The sequence below is a fragment of the Aquarana catesbeiana genome, linkage group LG04 (genome assembly GCF_042186555.1).
Source record: "Aquarana catesbeiana isolate 2022-GZ linkage group LG04, ASM4218655v1, whole genome shotgun sequence".
Classification (NCBI taxonomy): Eukaryota; Metazoa; Chordata; class Amphibia; order Anura; family Ranidae; genus Aquarana; species Aquarana catesbeiana.
Genome location: NC_133327.1, coordinates 589,771,955 through 589,787,497, shown reverse-complemented (window position 1 = coordinate 589,787,497; position 15,543 = coordinate 589,771,955). Strand labels below are relative to the sequence as shown.

Below are 15,543 nucleotides of genomic sequence, written 5' to 3'. Positions count from 1 at the left end.
ATGCAGCGGAGGGGACCGGGAAACAACCGAAATCCCCCACAACACCCCAGGAATACCCGCGCTTCTAAGGCCCAGCAGTCTCCCTCTCCCAAGATGGCGCCGGGGAAGGGAGACATCACACGCAGCGGAGCCTCAGCACAGCGGCGGACTCCACAGCCCACCACACAACAGGGAGGAGGTCGTTCTGAGGGCCACAACACTCAAGCCCAGCAGCAGAACTGGGAGACCCAGCAGCCATCACAGCAGCTAACTGCTCCTGAAAAGGTTAGTCCCCAGCTACAGCAGCGCCCCCCCCTGCCTAAGATGGCGCCTGACATGGGAGATTACACACAAGAGAGATCTCAAACGCAGATACAGCAGAAGGAACCTAATCATCCTGCAATCACATTCCTAGCAGAGGTGCACAGGGATCCCTTCTCTTCCCAGTCCCAGGAGGGACCTTTCTCCCCACAGAGTGAGCACCCACAGATGTCCCCACTATCGGGCTCTTCAGACAGGCCATTATTATTCACAGACTCCCCTGCCTCCTCCACAGATAGGCAAATGGCTGAACTGGCTGAAATAGCCCTGAGTCAAAACAGCGGGCCTCTTTCACAACAACCAGCCCTTGCTACTGGATATTCGGGGGACACAGTTCTCCTTGCTAGATTTTCAGCACTCCTACAGCAGGAACTATCCAAAGCATGCAACATCATCACCACGGGTATGAAGGATGACTTCCAAAATATAGGGGAGAGACTGGACACGATCGAGTCCAAAATGGATGGGACAGTAAAACGAGTAAACCAAAACTCCAAAATGATCACATCCCTGCAAGACCAATTAGACCAAGCAAACGCAAAAATTGAAGACCTGGAAAATAGATCTAGGAGGTATAACTTCCGTGTGCGAGGCCTCCCAGAATCAGAACTAGACCTAGAAGATTCGATCCATGACCTAATGAAACAACTGATACCGGACATTTCACCCCACCAACTAGAACTGGACAGGGTGCATCGAGCCCTGACAGCCCCTAGACAAGATGGTCTACCACGTGACGTGATAGTTAAGCCTCACTTTTACCGTATCAAAGAAAGAATCATGCTGGAGGTGAGAAACCAGGGAGATATAACTGTCTCGGGCCATCCGATCCAGATTTTCGCGGACATAGCCCAGGTAACGATTCAGAAGAGGAGGGCTCTGAAGTCTCTACTCAATCAACTCATCAACCGACAGATCAAATATCGGTGGTCATTTCCATTCCGACTGTCATTCTTTTATAAAGGCAAATCCCACTCATTCACTTCTTTCCAGTCCGGCGAGGCCCTGCTCCAAGATCTGGGCCTTCTTCAAATGGAACCACAGGGATCCAATGTCCAGTTCGACGAGGGCCGACCAGTTTCCCCCCTGTGGTCCCGACAGGGAAGCTCCAGAGCCAGGAAATCTCCGCTAGTCACCTGAAAGCTACCCAAGAAGCAGCACACAACTTTGATACTCGTGACCGAGTACTCCAACGCTGGTCCAAGACCTTCTCTTGAAGACCCAGATGCAAGTATCTGACTGTTCCTGCTGACGCCGTTCCCGCTGAAGCTGTTCCTGTCTTAATAAGACTTAAAAGTTTACACTATCTAAGGTTATAAGTTATGTTACCTCAGCCCCCTAAGAGGGAATTCTGCTTTTACCAGCAGAATTGCCTCCGTCCCCACCCCCCTGTGTTATCCTGTTTGGCCTAAGCTGTCAATCTTCCCAATCAAATAGTGGGTGGATCCAGTTCGCCCCCTCCTGAAGCTAGAAAATAGTGCCGGAGGTGAACCACATGCCACTAAAAGTGAACTTGTCTCCACCGCAAGCGGAGAGACAACCTCACAACAACTACACAGGGACTCGTGGCCCCTGTAACCACACTGCAACGCAGTGTGAAGGTGCCCTTTGGGCGCCTTTCCTCTACTTTTTACTTATTCCTTTTTTTTTTTTTTTTCCCTACAAGGAATCCCCAAGCTGTTTTCAGTATAATTAACAGGTTTAACTTATGTTACAACAAAAAACAGTACTATATTATTTGTGTTTCTATATCTCTAACTCTGTCTTTACTCTTCCCTTTTTCTATTCTTACTCCCTGGACGCACTCCTGCACCACATACGAACCCGAGAGTTCGATCCCGGAGTTCTCCGGACAACCCCTCTGAAACATCTAAAACGTGAGTACAGCCTTCTGAACCACCATGACCTGTAGAAATCAACCAACCTACACTATACTGACGCACAATACACAAGGTCTTAATTCCCCAACTAAACGGACCAAGGCCTTTCAGCAATACCACAAATTGAGGGCAGATGTTTTGTTCTTACAGGAGACTCACTTTTCTCGCACTTCAGCCCCAAGATACCTAAACGCTAGATACCCGACAGTCTTTTTGTCTAATGGACCAGATAAAAAGAGAGGGGTGGCCATATGCATTGCTAAGCGGGTCCCCTTTGCCCCCTCCAATGTGATAAGAGATAAGGAGGGCCGCTATATTATGGTCGCTGGCAAGATCAACGATAGTATGGTCACCTTTCTCTCTTACTATGCTCCCAACGTAGGACAGATAAACTTCTTCAATACAATGCTGGAAGTCATAACACCTCACCTAGCTGGTCATGTGATGATAGGCGGAGACAGCAACACCTCTCGATCAAATTTTAGATAAATCGGACCCCCGAAGGACACTCCTGAAGCACACCCCCAAACAAAGCAGTACCTTAGCACGTTTGCTCCACAGCCATGACCTGATAGATCTCTGGAGAGATGCCCACCCTACAGAACGAGACTACACGTTTTACTCACATGTGCATAAATCATACTCCCGCATTGACCACCTATTCACGCTATCTCCTTTACTCCCATACATATCATCGACTAAAATAGTACCAATCGCATGGTCGGACCATTCCGCAGTCCTAGTGAACCTATCAGACCTATGGTCTAAATCAAAACTGCCCTCCTGGCGATTGAACGAATCCCTATTGAGCGATCCAATAATTGCCAAGGAAATTGAAATAGCTATACAACAATACTTCCAAGAAAACACCCCTTTGACCTCCCCCCCAGAGATAGTGTGGGCAGCCCACAAGGCTACCCTACGGGGCAAATTTATACAGCTAGCTACAAGGGTCAAAAGAGAAAGAACACAAACAATTCAACAACAAGAAGAAGAGTTAAATACATTAACACATGAACAAAAATCCAACCCACATATGGATCTTAGAAACCACATTGACACAGCAAGAACAGCGTTAAACTTGAGTCTCACTACCAAAGCAGAAAAATATGTCAGATGGGCCAAACACCACTATTACACAATGGGGGACAAACCAAATAGAATACTAGCAAGAAAACTTAACCCAAGGCCTTACAACCCAGCGCCCCCTAAACTGATACTACAGACTGGACAAGTGACACAAAATCCCCAACTTATACTTCAGGAATTCTATACATTTTACTCTAGACTCTACAACTCCCCTACGGACTTTAACGCAAACAAAGTAGAAGAATTTTTGAGGGACTTACCACTCCCAACTCTGTCCAATGACCACACTGAGATGATGGAGTCAGAGTTTACGGTGAACGAAGTAGCGGCGGCTATTAAATGCCTGAATCCATCGAAATCTCCAGGTCCAGATGGATTCTCGGGCCAATATTACCGCAAATATACGGAAATCCTGGCTCCACGTCTCTGTGCTTTTTACAACTCACTACGAAAGGGGTCTCCGATACCACTCCATGAAAACAAGGCCTTCATACATGTTATTCCTAAACCGAACAAAGACCATGGAGACTGCGCGAACTATCGCCCCATATCGCTGATTAACGTCGACCTCAAAATATTGACCAAGATATTAACCACTCGCATGAATTCGTTCATATCAAAATATATTCACCCTGACCAGACGGGATTTGTCCCGAATAGACAAGCACCAGACTAAACTAGACGCATTATTGATATAATCTCTGCCTTAAACTCAGGTTGGCACGGAGAGGGCCGGAGAGGAGCACTACTGGTCTCATTAGACCTACACAAAGCGTTTGATTCTCTATCCTGGGACTATCTCTTTTTTATTTTGGGAAAATATGGGTTTGGACCTCACTTCCTTACCACACTTAAAACAATGTATAGCTATCCCACAGCAAATATAGTAGTCAAGGGATATAAATCCCAAAACATAAAGATACTTAGAGGAACTAGACAGGGATGTCCCCTATCCCCCCTATTATTTATTTTAGCCCTGGAACCACTGGCCATTAAAATCCGGGAACATCAGGATATACTGGGAGTGAGATGTGGCGACCACGAGCACAAATGTGCAATGTTCGCGGATGACATTTTACTACTTCTCTCCTCCCCGGTCACCTCCCTATCCAATCTACAGGTTGTGTTGCGGCATTTCTCAGAATTCTCGGGACTAAAAGTGAACCACTCTAAAACTCAGGCGCTTAACGTCTCTCTACAAACACACATAATACAGGCCTTGCAACAATCCTATCCCTTCAAATGGCAGAAGGAGACAATGTCATATTTGGGCATCTTCCTTACTCCAACACTCACCACACTGTACAAACATAACTATCCCCCACTATTTCGGAAAATACTAGACGACCTCAAAAAATGGTCAAACAACCCTCCGTCATGGTTTGGAAGGCTGTGCTCAATTAAAATGACGGTCTTACCGAAGGTGTTATACCTGTTTAGGACTCTCCCAATAGCAATAGTAAGGAAATATCTACAAATATTCCAGAGGAGATTGTTGGACTATGTGTGGGGACACAAGAGACCCAGAGTGAACAGGCGTACACTACACACACCAAAGCTGAGAGGGGGCCTGGGAATGCCCGATTTACTTAAATACTTTCAAGCAGCACAATTGTCCCAATTAATCAAATTCCACACAAAACAGCCTAGACCGCTTTGGATGTCAATAGAATCCTCTCTGTACCCTGACAGAGAGATTAGCCATTTAATGTGGATGAAGGCGAAGGACAGACCGGCCATCATGTGCCCGAGCTTGTCGTTCTCCCTGAATCTGTGGGACAGACTGCTGACAGCTCATGGGTTTAAGTCCCAACACGCCCCATTGGCCCCTCTACTTGGAAATGCATTGTTCACTCCGGGTCTCCAACCCCAAAATTTTTTGTGGTGGACCAATAAAGGTCTAATGCGCATTGCAGATTTTTGTGACCACAGGGGTGCTTTGTCGAAATCCACATTACAAGAGAAATATGATTTTCCTAATTCAGAACTTTTTCGCTTTACCCAGATAAGGCATTTCTTGGCGACCTTGAATCGCACCTCTGATCTCACCACATTCATCCCAATGGAAAGCCTCTGTAGGAATTTCGATAAGCACACTGGTCACATATCACAGATCTACAATATCTTAACATTATCTACGCCTAAACTGTACTATATGCATAAATGGGAGCAAGACATGGATATCGATCTAGATATGGAAGAATGGAGCAAAATAATACAGAATGCATCTAAATCGCTTGTCAATACCTCCTTGATAGAGGCAAACTATAAAGTAATGATGCGATGGTACATGGTCCCAGAGAGGATATCAACTTTCGTTCCGGGGGCTTCCCCCCAGTGCTTCAGAGGATGTAATGTAAACGGTACTATGTTCCACACTTGGTGGACGTGCCCCAAAGTGAGGAGATTTTGGATACGCACGTATAATCTCATATACTCCCTCACACAAGTGAATCTAGTTAGGTCACCTCTGTATGCACTGCTGGGGCGTCCAGTGGAGGGGGCATCAAAGTCAATGCGCAGATTAATCACATTTATATTTGTGGCGGCCAGGATTTCAATAGCCAAGTCTTGGAGGTCTCCCACAGTCCCCTTTTACTTACTAAAATCCAAACTGTCATGGATAATGGTAAATGAACGCCTTACAGCAATCCTGAAGGATAAGATTAATGGATTTAACAAAATATGGGACCCCTGGATATGGTACCTTACTAATACGTAAGATGCCTGGCGTCCGCGGTGTACAGGAGCGCGTCCACGCCACCTCCACTCCCCTCACCCCCTCCCACTGCCTCACTCCCCCCCCCCCCCCCCCTTTTTTTTTTTTTTCCTCTTCTTCTTCCTATTTCTCTTTCCTCTTTCTTTCCTCAGGTTCTTTGCTAAGACTGTTTTTATTTTTTTTTTTTTTGTTTTTTTTTCATAAAGGATTGATGACTTGTTTTGAACTTAGCCCATATAGGTGTATAAAATATAATACGAGCCGGGTAGTACATATGTTATAATGGTTCGAGGGTTTAGACGATAACAGGAACCAAAACGCTAGAAGCACACAAAAAAATATTGAATTCCAGGGACTGAACCTCCGCCTAGTCACAGTAAGTTCCCAAGGGGGTGACGGGCGGAGGAAAACAGTGCCATTTGTATAAGATATAGTTCCTACGAACCAGGCTGGAACAATGTAATTGTAAGTTATAGTACTACCCTGGGAGTTGTTATTCTCCCCCTTTGGTTTTACTCGCCTTTCCCCTCCCCCCCTTCCCCCTTTTTATTTTCGTGTGTCTTCCTTTCCTAAATTTTTTTCTCTTTTTTTTTTTTTCTCTACTACAAAGTATCGATAGACGAATGCTAAATGTTGTTCCTGGTTTTTGTCTTATTTTCTGTAAATCCAAAACTCAATAAACACTATTGTTTAATAAACAATGTGATTTTTATCATACTATTAAAAGTATTTTTAGTATAATCAAAACAGAAGTATGTGAAATCTCTTTTTGAACACATTTTTTAGCATGTATGAACCTGATATACAAGAACTGACCAAAAAGTGATAGATACACTCACCCAAGCCAACCATGGAATAACTGGGAGTTGGAGAAAACACTTGTGCAGCAAAGTCTTCAAAAGTCATCATTTCTCTGTGGTTCTGGATTATTGCTTCAAGGTACAGAGCCCTTTCTTCATAGCTGGAACAACCATGTTAAGGAATTGTAAACCAACAATGAAACAATTAAAAGGAGAAGTGTTCACCATTTGGAAACTACTGTAAAAATTAGCTTCTACTTCTCTATTTCTAAAAGAAAACAAAAGGATGGATACATGCAGCGCTAAAAACATGAAATTATAAAGTAAAAGTTCATTGTGTTGAAACAAAGTCCTTGTTCAGTGAAAAAAAAAATGGAATCACCCATGGTGTAAACAGGGACACAATAAGGTGAATATGAGATATATATCCTCCACCGAACACAAACACACCGGACCTCTTACCAATGAGAATGGACCACTGAATTACAGGTGGTCCGACAAGCATAATACATCCATAACACCACGGCACCACTTCACTTGGATAGTAGATGGCTGGATCTTGTAGTCTCAACACATGGTAAATCCAAAGGTACATGCATAGAATACAAGAAGGCAACTTCTCATGGTGTAGCATATAAAAACAGGGTGAATTTATTTCATCTAAAACAGCCAGAATACTCACATTTCATAAAATAAAGGCAGGCATGTCAGAAGCTACAGTCTGTCATAGGTATCAATTGTTTCCAACCACAAAGATGGCCGCGGACGGCACGTACAGCGGCGTGACGTCAGAGCTCCAACGTATGCGGTGTTTCAGCCAATAAGAACATCAAATAAAGATCTGAAAAGTGTGGCGAGCATTTGTATTCAGCCTCCTTTACTCTGATACCCCTAACTAAGATCTGGTGGAGCCAATTGCCTTTAGAAGTCAACTAATTAGTAAATAGAGTCCACCTGTGTGTCCACCTGCCCTCAGAGGTTGTTTTGAGAACCTTAGTGAACAAACAGCATCATGAAGGCCAAGGAACACACCAGACAGGTCAGGGATAAAGTTGTGGAGAAGTTTAAATTTAAAGCAGGGTTAGGTTATAAAAAAATATCCCAAGCTTTGAACATCTCACGGAGCACTGTTCAATCCATCACCCGAAAATGGAAAGAGTATGGCACAACGACAAACCTACCAAGCTATGGCCGTCCACCTAAACTGACAGGCCGGGCAAGGAGTGCATTAATCAGAGAAGCAGCCAAGAGGCCCATGGTAACTCTGGAGGAGCTGCAGAGGTCCACAGCTCAGGTGGGAGAATCTGTCCACAGGACAACTGTTGCCTTAATGGAAGAGTGGTAAGAAGAAAGCCACTGTTGAAAAAAAGTCATAAGAGGTCCCGTTTGCAGTTTGCGAGAAGCCATGTGGGGGACACAGCAAACATGTGGAAGAAGGTGCTCTGGTCAGATGAGACCAAAATGGAACATTTTGGCCTAAAAGCAAAATGCTATGTGTGGAGGATAACACTGCACGTCACCCTAAACACACCATCCCCACCGTGAAACATGGTGGTAGCAGCATCATGTTGTGGGGATGCTTTTCTTCAGCAGGGACAGGGGAGCTGGTCAGAGTTGATGGGAAGATGGATGGAGGCAATCTTAGAAGAAAACCTGTTAGAGTCTGCAAAAGACTTGAGACTGGGGCGGAGGTTCACCTTCCAACAGGACAATGACCCTAAACATACAGCCAGAGCTACAATGGAATGGTTTGGATCAAAGCATATTTATGTGTTACAATGGCCCAGTCAAAGCCCAGACCTAAATCCAATTGAGAATCTGTAGCAAGACTTGAAAATTGCTGTTCACAGACACTCTCCATCCAGTCTGACAGAGCTTGAGCTATTTTGCAAAAAAGAATGGGCAAAAATGTCACTCTCTAGATGTGCAAAGTTGGTAGAGACATCTCCAAAAAGACTTGTAGCTGTAATTGCAGTTAAAGGTGGTTCTACAAAGTATTGACTCAGGGGGGCTGAATACAAATGCACGCCAAACTTTCCAGATATTAATTTGTAAAAAAATTTGAAAACCATTTAATATTTTCTTTCCACTTCACAATTATGTGCCACTTTGTGTTGGTCTATCACATAAAATCCCAATAAAATACATTTACATTTTTGGTTGTAACATGACAAAATGTGGAAAATTTTAAGGGGTATGAATACCTTTTCAAGGCACTGTATGTCAGCTAGTTCTAAAATATCACCATATATAAAATTATAAAAAAAAGTGCCAGGGGTTTATCTCTTGCTTGGTCTTTACCTCAAATGGGATCTCCCAAGCTACAACAGTCAGGAGAGCCAGGGCTCTGTTGCAAGCAAAACTGTCATTCTCTGTACAATCATTAGGAGGTTTGGTGACACTTTAACGTTGGTATTATCGGAAAAGCTGCCCGGCATGACCGGATGCGGGAGTGAGAGGGTGTGAGAGATCTCCTCTCCCTCCTCTCTGACCAGCTAAGCTGCAGGCCGAGAAGATTGCCGATCAGCCGGCGTTAGGAGCAAGAAGCGGTATCCGGCTAAACCGCTGAGCCACGGAGCATACCTGATCCCGGTGCAGGCTCGGAGGACGGGGCAGAAGGGGGGTGTGAGAGACACTTCCAACTGGCCAGCGGCCAAACGAGGAGACCGGCTTCAATAACAGCTGAAGCAGCAGCGGTGTCAGCGCGTGCGGCGGATAGAGAGCCTGGAGGTAGGAGCCACAGGGGTGGCGTGAGAGGTCCCCCTTGACTATCAGTAGCCAACGAACAGGCTGAACTCAGCAGCAGGAGAAGCAGGTTTTGAAATAATCCGTGGCTAACAAAAATAGCAAGGTAACGCCGTGGAACCGGAGAGGATTAAGAAGACGCCAGACATAGGTGAAAACTTTCCTTTTTTATTTCCCTCACATACCATATTTGTTATAAATGACTTCTGTTCCCGGTTCTTGATTGAAGAAACTAAACCAAACTGAGCTTGCAATGTGAAATCCTGGTTAAATAGAACTTGTGCCTTAATATCTATTGGTGTTAAAGAGACAGTACCTGAAACAAAGAAAATAGCAGCCCCAGTCCGAGGTGGGAGACGGACAGGGAGCTGATGTGTGAGGCTTCTTTTTTTTTTACAACATAAATAGAACCAGTGGAAAGACAATTGCAAGTTGTTCACTATACCATCAACTGTAAATGGAACTTTATTGCTTATATGTCTACTCATCGCCCTATGTATTATTAAGTTGACGTTGTGATATCAGAGGTGTGTAGAGGGTTACTTTTTTGCTACTTTTCTCAGGCAAAATCAGCAGATTGGGATAACATCTATTATATCCTAAACCTATAAGAGAAAAGCTGAGAGAAAAAAATTTTTTTTTTCCTCACTTCCTTCCCCTCCCATTTTTTTTGTCCCCTTGATATAACAGTATGGCTGGGCAGCGGGCTGCTGAAGATAAATCAAATCGACGCCAATTACAAAATCAGCCACAGCAAGTAGGAGGTCAGGTCACACGCTCTGCAAAAAAACAAACAAATCAAGTGAAAGCCACAGCAGCAGTTGCAGCAGCGGCAGCAACAAAGTTAGAGCGTTTTGCTAGGACCTCCCTTTCACCAATAAAATCCCAACAATCAACTCAAACAGGTACCTCGGCGGTTAAGAAAAACCAAAATAGCGGGCTAATATCAGCTGTAACAAGCCCAATCGCAGTGCCACCTACAAAAGGTCAAGGGGCGGGAAAAGTCGCTAGTACAAGTGGTGACATAGAAATTAAAAAGCTACCCAATATAACTGAGGTAGACATGGAGGGAGTCCAAAGTGGAGGAGCGGAAGAACCTACAATAAGGGACATCCTGTATGCGATAACTGCATGCAAGGAATCAATCTCTGGTCTGGATAAAAGAGGAACTTGCAGTGTTGGGAGGCAGATTAAAAGAAAAGGAGGGAAGAACAACAGCTCTAGAGCAGTGGTTCTCAACCACCCTAGTGCTGTGACCCCTTGATAAAATTTCCCAAGCTGTGGAGACCCCCAACCGTAAAAGCACCCAAGGCAAGACAAGTAATTTGCGCCCCTAACCCATGGACATTTAGTATTCCCTGAGTCCCTTCTACTCGTACAGTATTAAAACCCCTTATGGTACATTTTAGGATATACCACTCTTTCTCTTTGTTCTCCTTTCTTTCCCTTTTATATCTCTTTATCCTAATTTCTTGTCCCCCCCCCATCCCTCTTTCTAGCCGTCTTTATTGTTCTTTCTCTTATTCTTTCTCTCCCTTTTTCTTTGTTCCTCCCCCTCTTTTCCTCTCCTTTCCATGTATTCTCTATTTCTATTCCTTCTCTTACTCCTTGGAGGGGGGGTGGGGGGAATGGGATGAGTGGCAATGTTGGCGGGGAGTTCTGATCAGCCAACTTAGGTGCTCTTGATCAAGCTCATCTGCTGATCTGAGAACTGTAGAGGGGACTTTTAATGGCAACTATAATCACAGGTAGTGTTACTCACTGTGTCTCCAACTTTGTGGTGTCTTGTAGCAGTGACACCTATGTGGAAATCAGAAGATAGGGTCTCCTCCAGACGGCGGGCGGCTGCAGGCTCCAGGGACAGCCCTGCTGGGCGGCCACAAAAAGGCTGGGGGAGTGGTGCAGGCTTCAGAAACAGCCAAGGATTTGGTGACCCCTGGCAAATCATCATTTGACCCCCAAGGGGGTCCCGACCCCCAGGTTGAGAACCACTGCTCTAGAGGATAGATTAAGCGCTGTGGAAGATGTGTTACTCCCGCTGAGACAAGATATAACCGATATGAAGAAATACATAAAAAATCAGTCAGCTAAAATAGATGAATTAGAAAATAGAAATCGGAGAAACAATATAAGAGTAATAGGCATGCCCGAACAGAGTGAGGGATCTGACCCTATAGAATTTCTGGAGGGATGGATCAAGGAGACATTTGGGTCTACATCCTTTTCTCCCTTTTTTGGCATTGAGCGGGCCCATCGAGTCCCCTTTAAACCCCGTCAGGGTAAGGAGTATTCAAGACCCATAATCATGAAAATGTTTAACTTCAGAGATAAAGTGTCTTTGCTCCAGAAGGCGAGAGAAATGGGAGAGATCCTCTACAAGGGAGTAAGAATTTCATTATATCAGGACTTTTCTCCGGATTTGCAGAAACTTAAGAGTGGCATATATGCCGATTAAACGTATATTACAGCAAATAAAGATGGACTATGCATTATTGTATCCTGCCCGTTTGAGAATAACTACAAGGAATGGGACACTCTTTTTTGATTCCCCTCGAAGCGTGGAAGAATGGTTGGAGAGCAATCAGAACACAGCACGGAACATAGGAGAAGAGAGATTAGAGACTAATTAGATTTTGTTTCCCCCCCCCCCTTTTTTTTTTTTTTTTTCTGTGGGTATCTGGGAGGAAGGAAGGGAGAGGGAAAATAGAGATAATAAGCATTATATTAAGAAACAGAAATAAGTTAATAAATCACAATAAGTAAAACACGAATTAGGGAGTGAAGTGGGAATAGAATATAAGATAGTAAAGGTTAGATATACACCTATCAGAATATATCGAGCCGACACAATAAAGTACTTAGTCTATGAGCACAAAAATTAAAACACATGAATAAGCACTAAAAAGGTCAGAGGGGGGGGGGATAGGGATTCCTGGAGAAAGGGGATATAGAAAGGGACGGCACGGGCAAGGTATGCCGGTGCAGTATGGGGAGTGAATGTATGTGGGAGATCAGGAACAAAGCCCCTAGGGTAGGCCCAGATGGGCAGGGAGGGAGGGCATGGGGTGGGAGGGAATGGGGGGGGTGAGGCAGAGGGGTAGGGGGTGGGAGAGAGGGAGAAGAGGGGAGGGAGGAAAGGTAGGGGTGGGTGGTAGAGGTATAACACAAGCAAACAGTGGAAAATATCACAAATATAAATTTAGTCACAAATGTTTTCTATGCTTCACCATCGAAGGTGGGGGGATTAAGAGGAAGATATGCAGTTATGTATTGTACACGAAGGGGGGTCAGGGGATAGGTAAAACCCAGAAGGATAATTGTATCTTGACTTTTTATCTATGTTGTTGTTTTTGGTTTTATAATCACTTGAATTGGTATTATTTTATATATGAGTAAGGAGAAGGGGAAAAAAAAAAAAAGTTTACTCCTAATGACATGGAATATAAGAGGGCTGAGGAACAGAGATAAGAGAAGTGCAATGTTCAGATACTTTGATAAAATGAAACCTCAGATAATTTGTTTACAAGAGACGCATCTGTGTCCAGATTCTGTTCATCTATTGCGCTCAGGGAGATACCCGACGCAGTTCCATTCTGTGCACACCTCATACTCAAGAGGTGTTAGTATAGTGATCTCCTCGGATGTCTCCTTTGAGTGCATGGAACAGAGGGTGGACAAGGAGGGAAAATGTGTTTTTTTGTTATGTAAAATTAATGGATTAATATGCATAATTGCATCTATATACATACCCCCACCATTTTCATCAGTTCCGCTTGGGTGTCTATCACACTTTATGGCCCTACACCCGGATGTCCCGGTACTAGCATTGGGAGACTATAATAATATCTTAGACAACTTCCAAGATAGAATGTCCTTGGCATCTAGAAGTGGGAGACAGACAGCTGGCAGGACGGCTTTCGCTGCCCTGCTTACGGAAATAGGACTACGGGACGTATGGAGAGAGAGACATGAAAAGGACAGATGCTACTCATGCTACTCTGCAACACATGATGGCTTCTCCCATACTGACCTGGGTTTGGTGAACGAGGCACTTTTGCAGCGGGTAAAGGACTCAGCATATGAGCCACGCTTACTATCAGACCACTCTCCATTTTGGGTGCGGTTAGACACCACTGGAATGCTGGGGCGCCCCCTATAGAAGGTGAACCCCTACTGGTTAACTTTGCTCCCGCAGGTAGACAGAATGAGAGAGGCATTACAGGAGTTCCTCCAATTCAACAGGGGCTCCGCTAGTGCTGTAATAGTATGGGATACACTCAAGGCATTTTTAAGGGGATGCCTCATTAAAGAAATTGCGGGAATTAAAACTCGATCCGGGGATTGGGAGAACAGGGTATGGGAAGAATTGAAAGAAAGGGAACAGGCTTTAATAAGAGATCCATCAAAATCCAATCAAGAGTCCTGGAAGGAGGCCCAAGTGGTATATAACTCGGTTCGGTTATCGGCAACAGAGAAGAGAAGATACTTTCAGCAACAGAGTTATTTTGAAGAGGGGGAAAATGCTGGCCGCCTTTTAGCCCTTATAGCTAGAGAGCAACGAGACTCTACCAATATTCAGGCCGTGAGGGCTCAATCCAGGGAGAGCCAGACCCTTAGCTTAGACATTTTAAACAGCTTCCAGCAGTTTTACAGAGATTTGTACTCTAGTAAAACTAGTTATACTCCATCTGATTTGGTACAGTTTCTACAAACCTGTCCGCTTCCGCGGCTGCTGGAGGCGGACAGGGAAATGTTAAACCGTCCAATTACACTTGCTGAATTAACAGAAGCCCTGAAAGGGACAAAGCACCATAAATCACCAGGCCCAGATGGGATTCCGGCAGAGGTATACTCCTACTATAGGGAGGCCCTTTTACCCTCATTATTGCAGGCCATAACGGAGGCTGAAGAAGTGGGGCACTTACCAGATAGTATGCAGGAGGCAATAATAACAGTAATTTTAAAGCCCGGAAAAGACAAACTCTCATTGGATTCATATCGTCCAATTTCGCTATTAAATGCGGATGTCAAGCTGTTTGCCAGTGTTTTGGCTAAGAGGCTATCTCAAGTGATTGGCAAGTTGGTCCATTGTGATCAGTCTGGCTTTATACCCACCCGCTCTACGTTGGACAATATAAGGAGACTTTTTTTGAATCTACAGATGCCAGTGGATAATCCGGGGGGTAGGGCCATTTTGTCACTGGACGCCTCAAAGGCGTTTGATAGTGTGGAGTGGCCCTACCTCTTGGAAATACTGGAAAGATTCGGACTGGGAAGTAAATTTGTATCATGGGTAAGGATATTTTATTCCAAACCCAGAGCCAGGATACGCATTAATAATATCCTTTCACCTCCATTTGAATTGTATAGAGGTACAAGACAAGGTTGCCCACTGTCTCCATTACTGTTTGCCTTGGCAATGGAGCCTTTAGCCATAAAGATCCGGAATTCAACTGAGGTGGTTGGATTCCGTAGGTGTCAGAGAGAAGAAAAAAATATCTCTATATGCGGACGATGCACTCTTATATCTAGGTGATGCGACCTTGTCTCTGTGGGCAGTGATGGAGATAGTGGGAGAATATGGCAGCTTTTCAGGCTTTGCTATTAACTGGTCAAAATCAACCTTGATGCATATAGACCAGTTAAGGGACCGACTACCAGTGGGGGCGGAACAAATAGCAATTGCCAACAGCTTTAAGTACCTGGGAGTGATGGTGTCCCCGAATCCGGCCGAGTATCTTCGGTTGAACCTGGAGCCATTACTATCAAGGCAGAAAGAAAAATGCAATAGCTGGTGTAGGCTCCCCCTGTCAGTTATAGGACGAGCAAACTTAATAAAAATGGTGTGGGCACCACAGCAACTGTACGTTTTTCACAACTCACCGATATGGATACCAAAAAAGTGGTTCAAGCGAGTTGACACATTAATGAGGGAACTGATATGGAAAAAAAAGGCACCCAGAATTAGTCTGGAAACATTGCAATATGAAAAGGATAGATGAGGGCTGGC

The 15,543-nt window shown here is 44.6% G+C and overlaps 1 protein-coding gene across 4 annotated transcripts in view; it reads right to left on the bottom strand.

Moving 5' to 3' along the window:
• Positions 1-15,543, bottom strand: part of RALGAPA2 (Ral GTPase activating protein catalytic subunit alpha 2) — a 604,731-nt gene that overhangs the window by 77,087 nt on the left and 512,101 nt on the right. For 3 of the 4 annotated variants that reach the window (XM_073628145.1, XM_073628148.1, XM_073628149.1), the window contains one exon: positions 6,828-6,949. The exons of the other annotated variant lie outside the window; for it this stretch is intronic. In XM_073628145.1, the coding sequence (XP_073484246.1) occupies positions 6,828-6,949 (122 nt within the window). The remainder of the gene's footprint in view (positions 1-6,827; positions 6,950-15,543) is intronic. 4 annotated transcript variants of the gene reach the window in all.